Genomic DNA, 17442 nt, shown 5'->3' on the forward strand with positions numbered 1-17442 from the left:
CCATGCCTTGAGGATTTAGATATTTAACATATTCTACAAAAATATCCTCCGTAACATTTTACATAACTTTGCTGAACACATTTTATACATAAAATGTAAGGATCATATGGTTTCTTATGAAGATTAACAATAAGAATGTGCCAGAGTTGGGAAACTTTAACCCGCCCTCAAATGAAATTCAGATGTAAACTTTCAAAACGCCGATACACGTGTCTTTTTTTTGTCTCCTATATCAAAATTTATTGGTCGGACCTAGTAATTTTGGAAAAATTTGATTTTGTTGTATAGTATTATCATTGAAAATAATTAATTTTAACAAAAATCGATTTGGTATTTATTATTTTATAACAAAGTATGCAATTTCCAAAATTGGTTATCTTAAAGGCAACAATGTCAACTTTGTTGAAACAAACACAGAAATCTCCAAATTTCAGTTTGCATTTATCCGCAAACCTCAGTGAGGATATGGATCAAACTTGGTTGGCATATTTTTTTTTTTCTTCTATACTAATTATCAAAACATTTAATTATAAAATTTAAGTTTCTTTAGAAATACATGTTTTTCTTATTTATTTCGAAAACAACAAAAGTGGAGGCTGCTGCCTTAGTTTTCACACCCCTCAAATGATCTACTCAACATGCCCTTTCAGAATTATAGGGTCGCTATTCTGTTCCAATCAAAAAGTCTCAATTTGTTGGACAGTGTAATTAAAAAAAGTAAGCAGCTATTATATGTTTAAGAAAATTAAATGGACTTGGCACTTTTGCATACCACATTATAGCAACGAGAAATAATGTTAAACGTTATTTAAGCAAACAACATAATTTTATTTGTTCCAACTTTTTGTATTAAAATCTCAATTTTCATGTACATATGTACTTACATATGTGTAACTTTTTAATGGTTATTTTTATAGGTTTTGTATGAAACAATCTAAACTTTAAATGGAACACATGTTTGTGTTCCATCTTAATCTCATCAAACCCCCATAGAATCACACATTTTCTTAAACTATTTCACAAACAAGCAATTCTGAATTATTTAATTCAAACTCGAAATACATTTCAAAAGTTTGGCAATTCCAACTTATTGTGAAGGCATGCGAAACTCGGAAAAAAACTAACAACTTAAGTTGTAAATACATAAATATGTATTGTGTACAATATTTACAATGTACATTGTTAGAACTTACATATGTTTTAAGAATTACTTAGTGCAGTACTTACTTTGTATCGTCCTTGGGACATGGGATGAATTTGATGCATTCACGTTTCTGAAAATTTGTTTCAATCCAACTGCGAGGCTGATGCTGTTGTTGTTATGTGGAGTCAATATTTATTTTTTTTCATTTCAATTTCAACAGGAATAAAAATATGGAAAAAGAAATAAAATTTACAAGTTAAAATAGATTGAGAAAAATATACAAGTAGATTATTTATTCCTTTGTATTCAAAGATAAATTTATTCAAAATATTAAAAAAAGTTTTATTACATTATTTTTAAGAAAGCACGTTTTAAAACAAAAATAAAAACAAATAACATTAAACAATTGTTAAAGAATGATTAAAGAAATTTAAAAAGGAGATACTCTTAAATATAATAATAAAAAAGGGGACATTTTGCTAATTTCAAAAGACGATAAAAAATGACGAACTTTTAGAATAAATAAAATAAATAAAGGTTGATATGTATTTACAGGAATTATACGATAATAGTAAATTTTGATTAAAAACACCATAAGTTTTACGTCATTTATTATATCATTATTTAATGTATTTAGTGGATATTACTTTTTATCATTTTCACTTATAATGACAAATAAATTTTTACCCATTATCTAGTAGAAAAATCGGTATGCTCTGTTTTCACACTTTAATTTAATCACGACACAATTCAAATGACGTATTTGAAAATGACTAAGAATGGGTCTTGAATGCTAATTATCTACAAGTTTTAACTTTCTAATTTATCTTAAGCATTTTAGGATTCTCGAGTACGGTCATTAGCAGACAGCATCAGCGTTTTAGCAACAGTTTGACTTTCTCCAACATGTCGTACTATTGTCAAATATTTATTGAGACAACAAAAGATAACAAATATTTAAATTGTAATTAAAACTGTTTGAGCATAGTTAAATCATGCTGTATGTCAAATATTAGCTGACTGAATTTTTTTTGGAAATACATTTACCTTAGGTTGGCGCCAAAAGCAAAAATAAGGGGTCGACGGTCCCAACTAAAAGGAAAGTTTAGTTTGTTTGAGGAATCTGTTTCTCAAAATATATTTTATAGGGGCTTTCAAGGCCGTATCTGAAATTTTCGTGTAAGTCCAAAATTATTCGAACTTTTGTAATTTTTGTAAAAAATTTTAATTTTTTTTAAATTTAAATTAGTATTTATAAAAGTCATATTATTTCATTTTTGGAAATTCAATCTTGTTCCAATTTTTTTTTTTTGAATTTTTCAAAACCCATTTTTTTCCCGATCAAATATTATCTCTAGAAAATCCCAATATGGTTAATATCCATATTGGGATTTTCTATAAGCATAATTTATAATTTAATTGGAATATAAAACAACAATTTTAGTTAATCAAAAATACATAATAGATTTCAATTAAAATATATGTATTATTTATTTCTCATACATATTTACATACATTCTTTGTGATTAACGTTTTTAATGCTTTTAATATTTTATGTGAAAAGTTTTAATATAAAAAAGGAAATAAAAAAAATGTAAAATAAATTTTACTTTATTTACAAACACCTGGCTGACTTGAATTCATGCCTGATTACGGAAATAGATTGAATTTCGAACATCTAAAAATTGTGAAGTTGAAGTCGATTGCAAAATAAATAAATTTATTTTAATGTCAGTAGAAGAGAAGTTGGACTTTCAGAATAATGGCATTGTAGGATTTTGTGAAACACTAAAATTTGTTAAAACTTGTGTCGAGAAGAAAACAAAACATACAAAAATAATTGCATATTTTCAGCTGACAGTTGACTAAAGCAAAGCAAATTATAATGATAAGAATAAGAATACAACACGGAAAAAGCTTGTTTACTTCGTTCTAACTCAGTAAAATAGAAATATGAATAAAAAGCTTTATTCTATTTCTCCAAATTGGTGAGTGTTTAGAGTGTCATTAGTATCGGCTCAGAAATAATGCTGAATATGGGGTTGTAGCCAATTTAGAAAATTTTTTGGAAATTTTTATGGCTAAATCAAAAATTATATATTTTCTCTATTGATCAGAAATGTTTCGTATTGAAAATTATAAAAATCCGTTTAAAAAAGAATTATTATGACAAAATTAATTAAATATGTTGAATCACTAAACAATAATGGATTCAAACACATACAAATAATTGGTACCTTCCATACATCATTCAAAATATATTCATGTATTCATGCATGCGACGACGTGTGTAATTTTTTAGAAAACATTTTTTACCGGACTATATGAGAGACAAATACGCCATATGTTAAATTATCAAAATATTCACCGAATTCGGAGTTATCGCATATGATTATTTGAACATTTATATGGCTTTCATATTTATAAAAAAATGACATTTTACAGACAAGGTGTTTAATACGAGGTTTTACAAAGATCGGCACATGACCGGCCATACATATATTACGTTCTTTTAAAGTTAAGGATCAACATACAAGAATATCTACCAATTTCCTTCCATACGTTTTTGTTTGTCCTAAACTTCTTCCATGTAAATAAAAAGTCATATTTTTATTACAATTTTCTACTTTTTCAAGTAGTTTAGTTTTTATATAGGTTCAAAGTTCATATTTTTTAATAGAAGCGCCAAATTACCTACAGCAACATTGATAATAACTTTAGAATTTTTGGTCTGATTTTGTATTCTTTTTTAGTATAATATTAAAGCTAATGAATCGTAGATTTTAAAGATTTTATCTAGAAATTCGTTAAATTTCGAAAGATTTAGCTTACTATGGGTCATTTCACAATTAAAACCATATATTAAATTCATAAATTTAGTGATATATTTAACAAAATGGATTTCCATTGCTGCTAATATTTTTCGACCAATTTTTATAAACTTTCACCCTAACCAAAGTATACCAAGTAGTCCGACTCTCTATTTTTTAAAATTACTCTCTCACATATACGGGTACGGTGTGAATTCAACAGCCTTGTGAGATTTTAACTTTGAATTTCCGACTAAATATATACCGAAACACTTTATTACACAGAGAAAACAGATTCGTGTTCACAACCGAATTTGGCACCAATCGAATGATTCAGCCTTTGTGACCGAATTTTACAGTTGTAGCTAAAAATTTTTAGATGTTGTAATAAATGTTTGATTGTTTCAATCGAAATTCTTCTTTATCCACTGATTTTCTGGCACTAGAACCGAAAAATTCAATGTGTACAACCGAATCATTCGATTGGCAACAAATTCAGTTGTGAACACGAATCTGTTTTCTCTGTGTACACTTCTTCTTTTTTAAATACTTTGCAGGACACTTTTATTTCCGAAACACGCTAGTTTTGCTCAAATGAAAAAAATAATTTTTTATTAATTTTTGACACACAATTTTAATTGTGGTAGAATTTAATTTATAGAACAGAGTTTAAATTTTTGGTATTGAAAATAGAACAAAATTTAAATAAATTAAAATTTAAACATTTTTATAGAACTCTGTGTGTCTGGTTATAATGAAAAAGGCACCAACACATGTACATTTTTGTTACCAACACATGTTTAGATTTAGTTACTTTTTCACTAACACATGTTTAGAGTTAGGTACTGCTGTCAAAGAGGCGGACTACTTGGTATACTTTGGTACCAAATTTAAAATATAGTTAACTTTATGGACTTGAAATCGACTTAAAGGCTTTTGTAGTCAGGCTGTTAGTCTAATATTAATCCTTGGAAGTTTTTTATTCTAATGTTTTAGCCAGAAAACCTTTTTTACCAAAGCATAATTACTATGATTATGGTCATGTGAAGAAGTATATCTCGAAATTATTATCCTTAATTTTTATATTTCGTTTCCATAAAAGTTAGTTTATACAGTTGGAAAAATTCTAAGAATGTCATACTTTTACAAACTATCTATTAAATTATCTAATAAATTTCTACTTACATTTTATTTTTCAATATATAAAATATATTACAATATTTTCATTTAGAGTAATACAGATACATATTATTTATTATATTTTATTATTATCTGTATCATTTATTATAATTTTATATGATTTTCTAAATTATATCTCAAATATCAATAAAATCTTAAAAAAGGAATATTTCCTTATTTTAACCTGATATATTTTAAAACGGACTCCACGACCGGAAGTTAATTTTAGTTTATCGGCTTTTTGCTGTATCATTTAAAAACAAAGTTTTTATTACAATTTAATTTTTCTCATTGAGCGCAAAAGTTATGTTGGTTTAAAAAAGAGTGTAAACAAAACCGAACAAATTAAAAATAAATTTAAAACCTATCGGTTTCGATTTTGGGATAGTTTATTAAATGCTATAAAATCGTTGTTCACATGTTGATAACTCGATGTCATAACACTATTTGAAGTTAGTTGTCAGGATATATCAGGATAAATATGTTTAAATGAATTGGTAATACTCTTTATTGGAAGGTTTCCAAATATATATTAAAAGGTTACTTGCCTCCCATCACAGCTAAAGAACAATTAGAGGAATTTGGTGGATGAATCATCATGATATAAAATCTTGTTATTCACTGTTTTTGGCAGTCAAATTGATTCTTTTGAAAATAACGTTATACTTAATACATATAATAAAATGTATGTTTCTGTTCTAAATTTTAAATTTGTCTGATGACTTTAGTTCTACAATAAGAAACTAATAATAGGAATTCATATTACTCTCTAGGAACTATAAGCGTGTGTTTATTATATGTTAACTATAAGTATTCAAATACTTTTGCACAAATTCGTTATGTTTGAAAATTACAGTTAATATGTATTAGACGCAATTTAAAATGCTTTGAAAATAAAATTTGTAAACATAAATAGCGCTTAAAATAATACAATAATTTAAAACATAGTATTTTCATGATAATTTTCCTTCCTAATTTTAAAACGTTACAAAAATATTTGGGGTATTCACACGGTCTGCTATTAGTCATATTGTCCTAATATATTATAATAGTTGTTGTTGTGTTTTAAAGAAAAAAAGTATTATTTTATGACAAAACAATAAACATAGTTCAAATAGTCTTATTAGTTTAGAACTTTTTTGTTTGAAACACAACAAACAATTGTTTAAACTATCAGAATATATTAGAACATTATTGTTACATAGTTGTCGTAACCATGTCGAAGCATGTTCTTTCTCTGCGTGTACACCAAAATTATAAGGTCAGTGCTAGAAGATCTGTAAGCAATGCGAGATAATTGTTATTTTTGTAAATTGAGCTCTATGCACTTTGTCCAACGTTTCTCCAATTTGTATATCCCATCCAAAAATTAAGATTTGTCGAGGTCATCAAAATAGGTATTTCTTGTGAGATGCTTTCATCGTTAGAGTCAAGTCTCTTTCCGTCGAGACATTTCTTCAGGGTTGGAAACAATAGATAGTTACTCGGGGCTAAATCCGGAGAATAGGATGGAAGTGGGAGCGTTTCGTAGCCTAATTCATGAATTTTTGTCATGGAAACTGTACATTAGGGATCTAACTAATTTTGGCGAAATTTTTGGCATACCACTACATGATGACCAATGTTGTATAAGTAATGAAAATCTTTTATTTTGGTCATTAAACCAATTTTTTTTTTCTCTGAAAAATTTTATAAATAATTTCATATTTTTTTGCAAGTGTGAGGGATACTTCCCTTATTTAAAAATTTTCTTTTGAAGTATGTCCGCAGTTATTATTAAAACAAAACACATTGTATTTCAAAATAATTGAAAAAATTTAACGAACACTTTATTGCGTTTGGTGCGTGAACTTTTTTAACAACCGTGAAAAATTATATCGCGGATTTTCATATTTTTTAACGCTCTATTCGACTATGCCAATTTTCATATTTGCAAAATATGTCAATAGTTATATCCCTACTGTACATGTGTGTAGCCCTTTGTGCATCCGATTGTGAACCACCGTGGCATCCATACTACGTATCATTCAAAATTGAAACCACTGCAACAACGAAATTCAGTATAGCCCTTTTTTACCGTTGAAATTGATGGTACAGAGTTCCCATAGTACTTATCAAGCTTAGCCTTTATTTGAGTGATGGTTTTTTTCCGCAAAAAATAATGCTTAATGAGCAGACTAAATTCTGCTATCAGTGGCTGTCAAACACAAACTATATGATGCAGCTAATTCAAATTTTGACAGAAATCAACTGACATATGCCTGTTGACAGAAGCAGAGCTGCCCATTCAGTTAAGAGCCGTGAAATTCAAAAAGTCGCGGACCTTTCGGCCCACAATTTTTATAACTGGGAAGAAAGCACGTTGTTTAATTACAAAAACTTACTATAATAAATAATAAAAATACTCAATGTTTTAATTAAAAATAAAAAATTTTACGCACACAGTTTTAATATTTTGAATTATAAATAGAACTAACAGTGATCGAATAAGAGCAGAGGATACAGCTAATAGAATCGATCAATCAGAGCTATTTGTATTTTTTTTATAAACAGAACGAAAAGTATGTGACCGTATAATTTTGACGGACACCTACGAATGTAACTGATGTACACTAATCAGTTACATTCGTACTGTTCGTGTTTCATTTAGTTGATGGCGAAACTAGTAAATTAACATCAACTCAATAAAAGTGTAAGATAACAAAATTACTAACAAGATGAGAAAACAAAGCAAAACAAAACCAAAACAGAAACTGAAATCGCAAATAATAAACAACGTTGTAACAAAACAAAAGACAGAAAGTCAAGGAATTTTAACTTCAAAACAACAACAACGACACCAACTGCAACAGAAACTAAAACAATTAGGATTTTAATTGTTGTCATTATTAAGTTCGGGGTGTATGTATGTGCGTGGTAACAACATGAAGATGGGGAAGAACAAACAACAAACAAACAGAGAAAAAACGTACCTCATCATTATTATCACTTTGATCTGGAACACGCAACAAATCACGCACATTCAGTACCAACACTTTTGTTAGAGTCGATGAAATTGATGAACGTTTACGTGCGTGTTTACGGGAGCGAACACCACGAATTGAGGGTTTATGCGAAAAGGGTGAGGAATTTATTACATCCACTGGAGTTGAACTAAAACGACGTACCGTTGAATAGTCTTTCGAAACACTCCGTATGTATCTTTGTGTTAATTGTGGGGATTCTAATACCATGGTTGGTGGTCGTCGTCCGTGGTCGTCAAAACAAATATACAAGATTAATTAGATGATTTCAGTTGAAATTAATTAGTTTTTCTTTCTTTTTTTTTTCTTTTTTTGTAATAATAAAAATTAAAACCAAAAACTTTTCAATTTATTGCAACAATAAGTGGAGGCGACGAAGCCAACCTTGTAACTACACAAACATTACAGAAAAATATTTCCCATGAATCTTGTTCTAAATGAAAATTGCATAAAAATACTAAATGCTGGATTTGTAATGAAATAGTTGGAAATAAAATAACAATTTCACTTTAACGTTTTTTGCGTTCCTTTGTTTTTTTTTTAGCGTATTTTAACTTTAACACACTTTAAATTAAATCCCATCTAAATGGTTTATATGAGTATTTTTTTAGTATTTTTATTATTATTTTTTTTAATTCTAGACCGCAATTCCAACGTTTATAAACCAACACGCGTTATGGCCAAGAAGCGAATGCACTGATGCTACCGTTCTGCCAACAACACTACTACACAGCTGATGATGCTGGCTGCTCTGCTTGGTTGACTGAATGGATGGATGGCTGGCTGGCTGACTGTCTGACAATGTCAAATCCAAGCTATTTTTTGTTTTCATTTTCCTACGCCCTACACTTCCCAACTGGATGATGGTGATGTTGATGTTGAAGTGTAAATAAAAAAATGATCGTTAGACATTTTTTAACTACTTAACTCCCCAGATAAGATTAGAACTTAGACACTTGGTAAAGATCAGTAATTGACACAGTTTAGTAGCTAGCAAGTTAATTTGGAGTAACTTTTAAGAACTACTAAGTCTACATTATTTGAAATTTTTATTTTGACATTTAACAAAATGTAAACAAATATAACATGTTTTGGATTACAAACATTATCAAGTGTGATGGCGTTATATGGCGTTCAAAATCACGTTTTCAAGATGTTTTACAAATGCATTTTAAAAAGTCAAACAAATCTTTTCACTTGTACAATGTTTTTCTTCACATTACACTAATTATGTTTGTCAAAGTGTACATACAGTCTGTTAAATCTACCTAACAGCATTGACAGAATGTTGATTTTATCTTATATTTCTGAATAATCCAAAAAATATTATTTTAAATTTCGTTAAAGAGAACCTAAATGTCTCATTTTGAAAAATTGTTATCCTTCATTCCATATTACATCACCCAAAAATTTACATTGGATCGTCTGATTTTTGACACACATAGACCCTATGGAGACATTTAGCTGTTTTCTTTTCTGGCACAAAATGTTGGATCACAATAGAACAAAAATCATTACCATTTATGCAATTTTCATTAATGTAGCTTTTGAATATTATAAAACTATACTTTTTGCTTAAATAAAAAGTGGTGCATTTCTTACCCTTCGTTAAAATTGAGTGTGAAACATAAAAGGCAGAATAAATGCATCATTTATACCAGAAAAGAAAACACCATTAGATATTTGCATTTTTAAATTTAAAAACTTAGAAAAACACACGATTTTTGAAAAGTGAAAAATTTCGACAAAATCTGTAAGGTTATGTATTCATTAGGATGGCCCTTAATAAGCAAAAGTTGGATTTTGGCCAGCCTCACCCCAGTTTGGTGAACATTGTCAAAAAAAATCATACTGAAAAAATTTTATGTAAATCGTCTGGGGTTAAGCAAACCCTCTGAATTTTTGAGATGCATTTTTTACAGCTTTTATAAAAATTATCCATTAAAAAATTACTTTTGCAATTTAATTTAAAAGAATAGAAATGTGTACGTAATTGTCTTTATAATGGGACATAAAAACAGAAATTGGCTAAAAATGTTAAAGTTATTAAAAATTTCACAGGCTATTAACGTGTCTCAGGACACTCGAAAAAGAAATGTAGGAACAAAAGGAACATATTTTGAAAAATATTAAAATAAAAGCTAATTTTTACTTAAAATATATCCACATTTACTTGTATATGAATTTCTGGGTCCGTAGGATACCGTTAACCTATTCGCAGGTATGACCAAAAAAAAATATTGTTTTAACGTCAGTTTCAAAACTCCATTTTCCAATTTTTAAAAATTTTGTTAAACGAATTTCAGAATTTTTTGACAATCTCATTTGGGATTTATTGAGAATATAATAGGAATTAAAAATGTGAAAAAATTATGAAAATATCTTCTATAAAAAAAAATAAATTATTTGGCCATATTTTGGCGAATGAGCTCAATTTCCTTAATATTATGAATTTTAAGTAGAACCTATTCAGAATATTATAGTCCAGTTAATTCTTAATATACTCTGAAAGTTTTACTGAAATTGGAAAACATTAAACCTTAAATCGTGAAGGTCAAATTTTTCAATATTTGAAATTTGAACTTATGTTGAAACATATGGGTGTTAACCATTTATTGAACATTTTCTGACAATATTGTAAGAATATGACAACCGTGTGTACGTAGCTTAATGTTTTATTTTTGTATGGGAAAACTGGTAAATTTTTGGAATGTTTGGATGGTTTCATTGAAATTTCTTATGTTTCTGAGGCTTTATTTGTGATGACTTCACATTTTTAAGATCGAAATTTTTGAGTTGGATTAGAATGAACTTTGAAATACCTTAGATTGACTATGTATAAAACTTAGTATCTGCCGTTGTACACACAACCACTTATGTAGACTTTACTAAAGTTAACCATTGTATAGTAGAACACTGCTGACTAGTCAGCCGGTTAGAATTGGCAGATTTATTTCCAAAATATTTTGATTCTGCCCCAAATGAAACTTGTAACGCGATGTTAAATGTTTTACGTATTTTCAATATTTATTACATTCTGTAGGGTGCTTTTTAGGAACTTACTACCGACATCCAATTGTTATTGTTGTTTTTCATTTCTGTTATTTTCACACACTTTTATAGAGATAGTGAAGTGAATTTCTACTGTAGCATGATATATTTAGATAATTTTTTTGTTTGCACTTGAAGTGTTTGTGTATCTCATAGATAACTTTCAACCGAACGTTATGTGAAACAACAACAGTTTATCTTTTAGCAACAAGTGTTGGTTGTTGTATTATTTCATGCCTCACTCATTGGCGTAGTAGTTAATTAATTAAAGGTTTTTTGTTTTTCATTTCACATATTCACTTCGGCAGTGTTGTTGAAAATTCTTTGGGAAACTCTGTTTTCTTTATCTGTTTTGGCAAAAAAAAAAAAACTAGAGTGACGTTTATTTATAGATTTCTTTGAAAGTAAATCAGCTGGAAATAAAAACGACTGTATCGATTTTATTAGTAGTATTTTGAAAAGCTGGCGCTGCAATATATTTTCTCATTTTTTTCATTTAGTTTCTTCCGCTTCTTTGTTATAATAGAAACTCAACTTTTGTTATTTTGTTTTATTTTTTTTGTTTGCTTTCACTTTCAATAAAATTTAAACAAAAAAATATCATTAGCAACATTCGCAAGAGGATTTAGCTGAATACAGGTGGATAACAGTCTCAATTTTTTTTTATTAAATTTATAAAACTTCTAATCTTACTCCTGTTGAGTGGTGTCGCTTTTTTGTGTTTTATTTAACATTTAAATCAATGATGGAAAAGTTGATTTGATTGTAAGTTAAGTGTCAAAATTAAAAGGTCTGTTACTTTTCTGTTTATCCAAAAATACAAATAGTACTGCTTGATTGACTAAAATACATGTTGCTCAAATGTTGTTCAGTTAAGAATCCTGTCAATTAATTACTGTTAGTTCTATTTATAAACCGAAATACATATCAACGATGTGCATTATATAGTGCGTCAAAATTTATAAGCAAGTGCTAGTAAATCTGTAAACAGTGCAAGATAATTGTTATTTTTTGTAAAAAATTTATTGTAAAAATGAATTTTGTTCAATTTGAGACACAATGTGGTAGCGAAAAGATATGTCTGGACATGAAAATTGTTATGTTCGAGAATTTTTCGAACAACAATTGAAGAATTATTGCAAAATTGTTAAAGAAATCGAAAAATTATAAATTAAACATATGTGGGATTTCATGTCAAGTGAACCAATTTTTAAAACTATTGGATAGTAATTCAGACACAAAAATATAGGGGTCAAAATTTGACATTTTGGCCAAACAAGTGTTTTTTCTCATCCATGTAATTTATTACCTCTTATTCTTAGCAAAATGTGTCCCAAATAGTTTAGATAGCTATTTCTTCAATCTTACGAAAAAAATATTTAAAAAACAAATAGAAAATTTGTCATATTTTTTCGAAATCAAAAACTTTTTGATTTTTTTCAAAATGGGCGCTTTTTTTCTTAAACGAAAGCTTAGATATTTTCTTTTTAGACCTCTTTGATCGCTTAGTAGGATGCGTGTTCGATATTTGTCAAAATAAATATTTTGTAACTCAAAACATTTCATGTTCGACTTTTTTTTGCCAAATAAAAAACTTTGTTGACTTTTTTAAGCTTTCTTTTTTATTTTTTTTCGAAAGATTGAAGAAATAGCTTATCTAAACATTGGGGACATATTTTGCTAATGATCATTAAAGTCGGGAGGGAATTTGTATGAGGGTTATGTTAAATAATGGACTGATTTTCAATTGGCGTATGTTCGTTCGATGGTTAAGTTGGTGTTAATTTTGGGCGCTACCAACATCAGCACAAACTCATAATACCCTCCCCACTTTGGTGGTGTGGGCCATAAATACTCAATGTATAAATTGAAAAAATCAAGATACGTTGTTCTATTGAAATAGTTAATATAATAATAATAATATACCTTATAATTTTGTCGCACTTCAAAATGTAGATTTTTGTACATTTGATGCAGATTGGCATTAAAATATATTTTATACAACATGTGATACCATTCATGGAAGATAATTTAATTTTTTTTTTGCTGTCAATAGATAAAACTATTTACATGCTTTTTCACAAACCAAAATGAGACTAGCGTTGATTAAATAATACTAATTAAGTAAGTGCAACTTAATTACAAACAGTATATTGTTTACTGATATCAGTAGATAAATCTATTAATATGCTTCTTCATAAACCAAAATCAGATTGAGTTTAATAAAATTAATTACGTGATTGCAACCATAGAGAAACATAGAGCGGAAACTACAGAAAAAAACTCAAAAAAAATAAATTACTCAAAATAATCACACATACGAGTGTTGTTTTTGTTTTCACATAGTTTTTTTTTTTTACTAATACATTCTCACCACTTAGGTTTCTGACAACTTAGTTTGGCCTTTGACAGGAGAGTTTTCGCTCTATGTTTATTCTCTATGATTGCAACAACAGCTTGTTTAGTGTTGCCATTTCGTGTGTAATTCATGTGTAATTTCGGATTCATTTTATTTATATCAGTTAGAGTTTTCAAAAAACCGACAAAATTTAAAACCGCGGTTGGGGTTTAAAAAAAAATTGAAAACCCATTGGTTTTTATATTCATATTACAATATAAAACAAGTAAGAAAGTATGGTCGGTCAAGCCCGACCATATAATACCCTACACCAAGTAAATGAGTAAAAATATTTTTCTTTTAAAATTTCAATAATTTATATTTTTGAGTGATTTTCGGAAGTGGGTCTTATATGGGAGCTATGACCAATTATGGACCGATCACCATAAAATTAGGTCGTGTGATTTATGTCTATATTAAAGTTAACTATGTTGAATTTTGTGTGTATACCAACATTTTTAAGCGATTTATGCACGTTAAAGTGATTTTCGGAAGCGGGTCTATATGGGAGCTATGACTAATTATGGACCGATCGTAACAAAATTTGGTGACATGAATTTTGTATATATAAAACTTATTTGGAGCGAAATTTGTGTAGATACATTTATAAATTAAACATTTATGACCGATAAAGTCCAATTTCGAGAGGACATTTGTATGGGGGATAGGTGAAATAATGGACCGATTTCAGCCAGTTTCAATAGGCTTGGTCCTTGCGCCGAAAAAGTAATATGTACCAAATTTTATCGAAATATCTTCAAAATTGCGACCTGTACTCTGCGCACAAGGTTTACATGGACAGCCAGCCAGCCAGCCAGCCAGCCAGCCAGCCAGCCAGCCAGCCAGCCAGCCAGCCAGCCAGCCAGCCTGCCAGCCAGCCTGCCAGCCAGCCAACCAGACGGACGGACGGACGGACGGACATCGTTTAATCGACTCAGAAAGTGATTCTAAGTCGATCGGTATACTTTAAGGTGGGTGTTAGACTAATATTTTTGGGCGTTACAAACATCTGCACAAACGCATAATACCCTCCCCACTATGGTGGTGTAGGGTATAAATAATATATTAAATATTATGATACTATAGAATCAAGAGTTGCTATAAACATGTTGTGGTATTTCGTAACTAGTGTTTATAAACGAGTTAACCGAAATACCGGTTTTTCTTTGAAATTTCGGTTAACAAGTGACTGCAGCAAGCCCTGCAAATATAAATATTAGAAGACTATGAATTTACTTGTAATTTCTCCAGAATAAATTATACATAATGAAATTAATCGGGCAATTAGGCAAAATCTTACTAATTATTATCTTCTTCCCTTAAGTTTGACATGATTAGTGTGTATTGTTCCATAACTTTGTGGAAATTGGGGCATTAGTGTACTTTTATTGGCATTTTACGTTTTCAACATATAAAAATGTGTGTATTGTTTAAATTTCTAAAATAATTCATTTCTGTGTTGGTTAACAAAAAAACCGGGTATCTGATAATGAGCAATTAGTAATCAGACTTGTGTGTAGAGCAGCACGTAACGTCGGTGCACATTCTACGTAAATGGATTCGTTTCGAAAATAAAATCGTTCATTGTACATATTTCGAAAATGTTTTCTTTCGAAAGAAAACTACTCAATAAAATATATTTAAGTTCTTTTATTGTATTATTTTTATTTCAAAAGCTGACTTCACTTAGGACAATTCAAAACAAATAGTTAGTTTTATTTTATTTGATGCTGTTTGATCTTATAAAACACGTGTAAGAGTAAACAACGTTAAACAAATTTGTGCTAAAAACAAGTAAGAGTGCTATATTCGGCTGTGCCGAATCTTATATACCCTTCACCAAATTATACTTCAAAATTTTAAATATTTTTAGGTAAACAAAATTTAGTTTTTTTTCCAGTTTTTTAATTTTTTGGAAAAAAAAAATTTTCGATTGTTATTTTAATTTTTTTTTTTTTAAATTTAAAATTTTTTTTTTTAAATTTAAAAATTTTTTTTTTTTAAATTTTAAATTTTTTTTTTTTTAAATTTTAAAAATTTTTTTTTTGTTTTTTAATTTTTTTTTTTTTTTAAAAAAAATTCGGGTTAAAAATTTTTTCCCGATTTTGACCCATTGTGGGTTTAACTTACTATGGTCTTATATTCGTCGTTGCAAATGTCTTTGAAATATCTATTATTAGATATCCATATTGTCTATATTAATGTCTTAGTAATCCAGATATAGGTAAAAAAATAGGTAAAAAATCGAGGTTGTCTTGGTTTTTTACTCATATCTCAGCCATTTGTGGACCGATTTTGCTGATTTTAAATAGCAAAATTCTCGAAAGCATGTCTGACAGAATTATTGAAGATTTGGATCCCGAAGATATCTGGGGTCTTCAGAAAACTGATTTCAACAGACAGACGGACAGACAGACAGACAGACAGACAGACGGACATGGCTTAATCGACTCCGCTATCTATAAGGATCCAGAATATATATACTTTATAGGGTCGGAAATGAAAAATGTAGAAATTACAAACGGAATGACAAACTTATATATACCCTTCTCACGAAGCTGAAGGATATAAAAAGTGGTTACGCTTTTTTATACCCTTCACCTTCGTGAGAGGGGTATATATAAGTTTGTCATTCCGTTTGTAATTTCTACATTTTTCATTTTCATATTCTGGATCCTTATAGATAGCGGAGTCGATTAAGCCATGTCCGTCTGTCTGTCTGTCGGTTGAAATCAATTTTCTGAAGACCCCAGATATATTCAGGATCCAAATCTTCAATAATTCTGTCAGACATGCTTTCGAGAAGTTTGCTATTTAAAATCAGCAAAATCGGTCCACAAATGGCTGAGATATGAGGAAAAAACCAGGAAAACCTCGATTTTTGACCTATATCTGGATTACTAAGTCATTAATATAGACAATATGGATATATGGATGATAGATGGATATATGGATGATAGACAAAGACCTTTGCCACGACGTATATAAGACCATAGTAAGTTGGACGTACAATGGGTCAAAATCGGAAAAAAAAATTTAAACCGATTTTTTTTTTCACCAAAAACAAAAAATTTTTAAAATTTAAAAAAACAATTCGAAAATTTTTTTTTTTTCAAAAAATTAAAAACCTGAAAAAAAAATTTTGTTCACCTAAAAATATTTAAATTTTTTATTTTGAAGTATAATTTGGTGAAGGGTATATAAGATGCGGCAGAGCCGAATATATAAGATTCGGCAGAGCCGAATATACTTGTTGAGTAAATATTTGCAATATGTGACTCTGCCTTAAGTGAGTTACTAATATGACTTGCAACTGTATAATTAAATTTTGTAATGTTATCATACTTTCTGATGTGTAATTTAGGAATAAGTCATGTGTAATTTGCAAATTTACTGACGGCAACATTGTTTTTGTCAGAAACATAGTTTCTCTCATAAACAAGCAACAGTGTTGAACACACATTTGCTGAGTCCGCGTGTATGAGATGTACAAAACTATTGATTATGTCAAATTAAATTTCTAAAGCTTGTCATATATTTATATCACACGCACACAGATGTTTTTGTATGTAAATATACTAATAGTTTATTGTTTATGAACTTAACATGAAAATTCACTCTGAAAATTCACTGAGAATTAGAGTTATTTTTATTTAAAATCTTTATATATATAATTCTGCTGTACGTGTTATTAACTAAACTCCTCCTTAACGACTGGGACGATTTCGATGAAATTTGTTGTGTGCGTTTGAGTGGGTCCCTGGATGGTTTAGATTCACAATTGACCTATATAGGAACAATGGGCATGGTACCTCCCATACAAAGTAAACATTTATT

General features: G+C 28.9%; 1 protein-coding gene across 7 annotated transcripts in view; it reads right to left on the reverse strand.

Moving 5' to 3' along the window:
* Trpm (transient receptor potential cation channel, subfamily M) overlaps positions 1–17442 on the reverse strand; it is a 320313-nt gene that overhangs the window by 111942 nt on the left and 190929 nt on the right. For 3 of the 7 annotated variants that reach the window (XM_065510706.1, XM_065510705.1, XM_065510704.1), the window contains exons 1-2: positions 8106–9042; positions 1228–1310 (exon numbers count right to left, since the gene is read on the reverse strand). In XM_065510706.1, coding sequence (XP_065366778.1) covers positions 1228–1310; positions 8106–8366 — 344 coding nt within the window. In that variant the 5' untranslated portion in view covers positions 8367–9042. Of the gene's footprint in view, positions 1–1227; positions 1311–8105; positions 9048–17442 lie in introns of those variants that run through there. The other 4 variants (XM_065510708.1, XM_065510707.1, XM_065510710.1 and 1 more) reach the window with 3 other exon arrangements.

The sequence above is a fragment of the Calliphora vicina genome, chromosome 5, assembly GCF_958450345.1.
Source record: "Calliphora vicina chromosome 5, idCalVici1.1, whole genome shotgun sequence".
In the NCBI taxonomy this organism is placed as follows: domain Eukaryota; kingdom Metazoa; phylum Arthropoda; class Insecta; order Diptera; family Calliphoridae; genus Calliphora; species Calliphora vicina.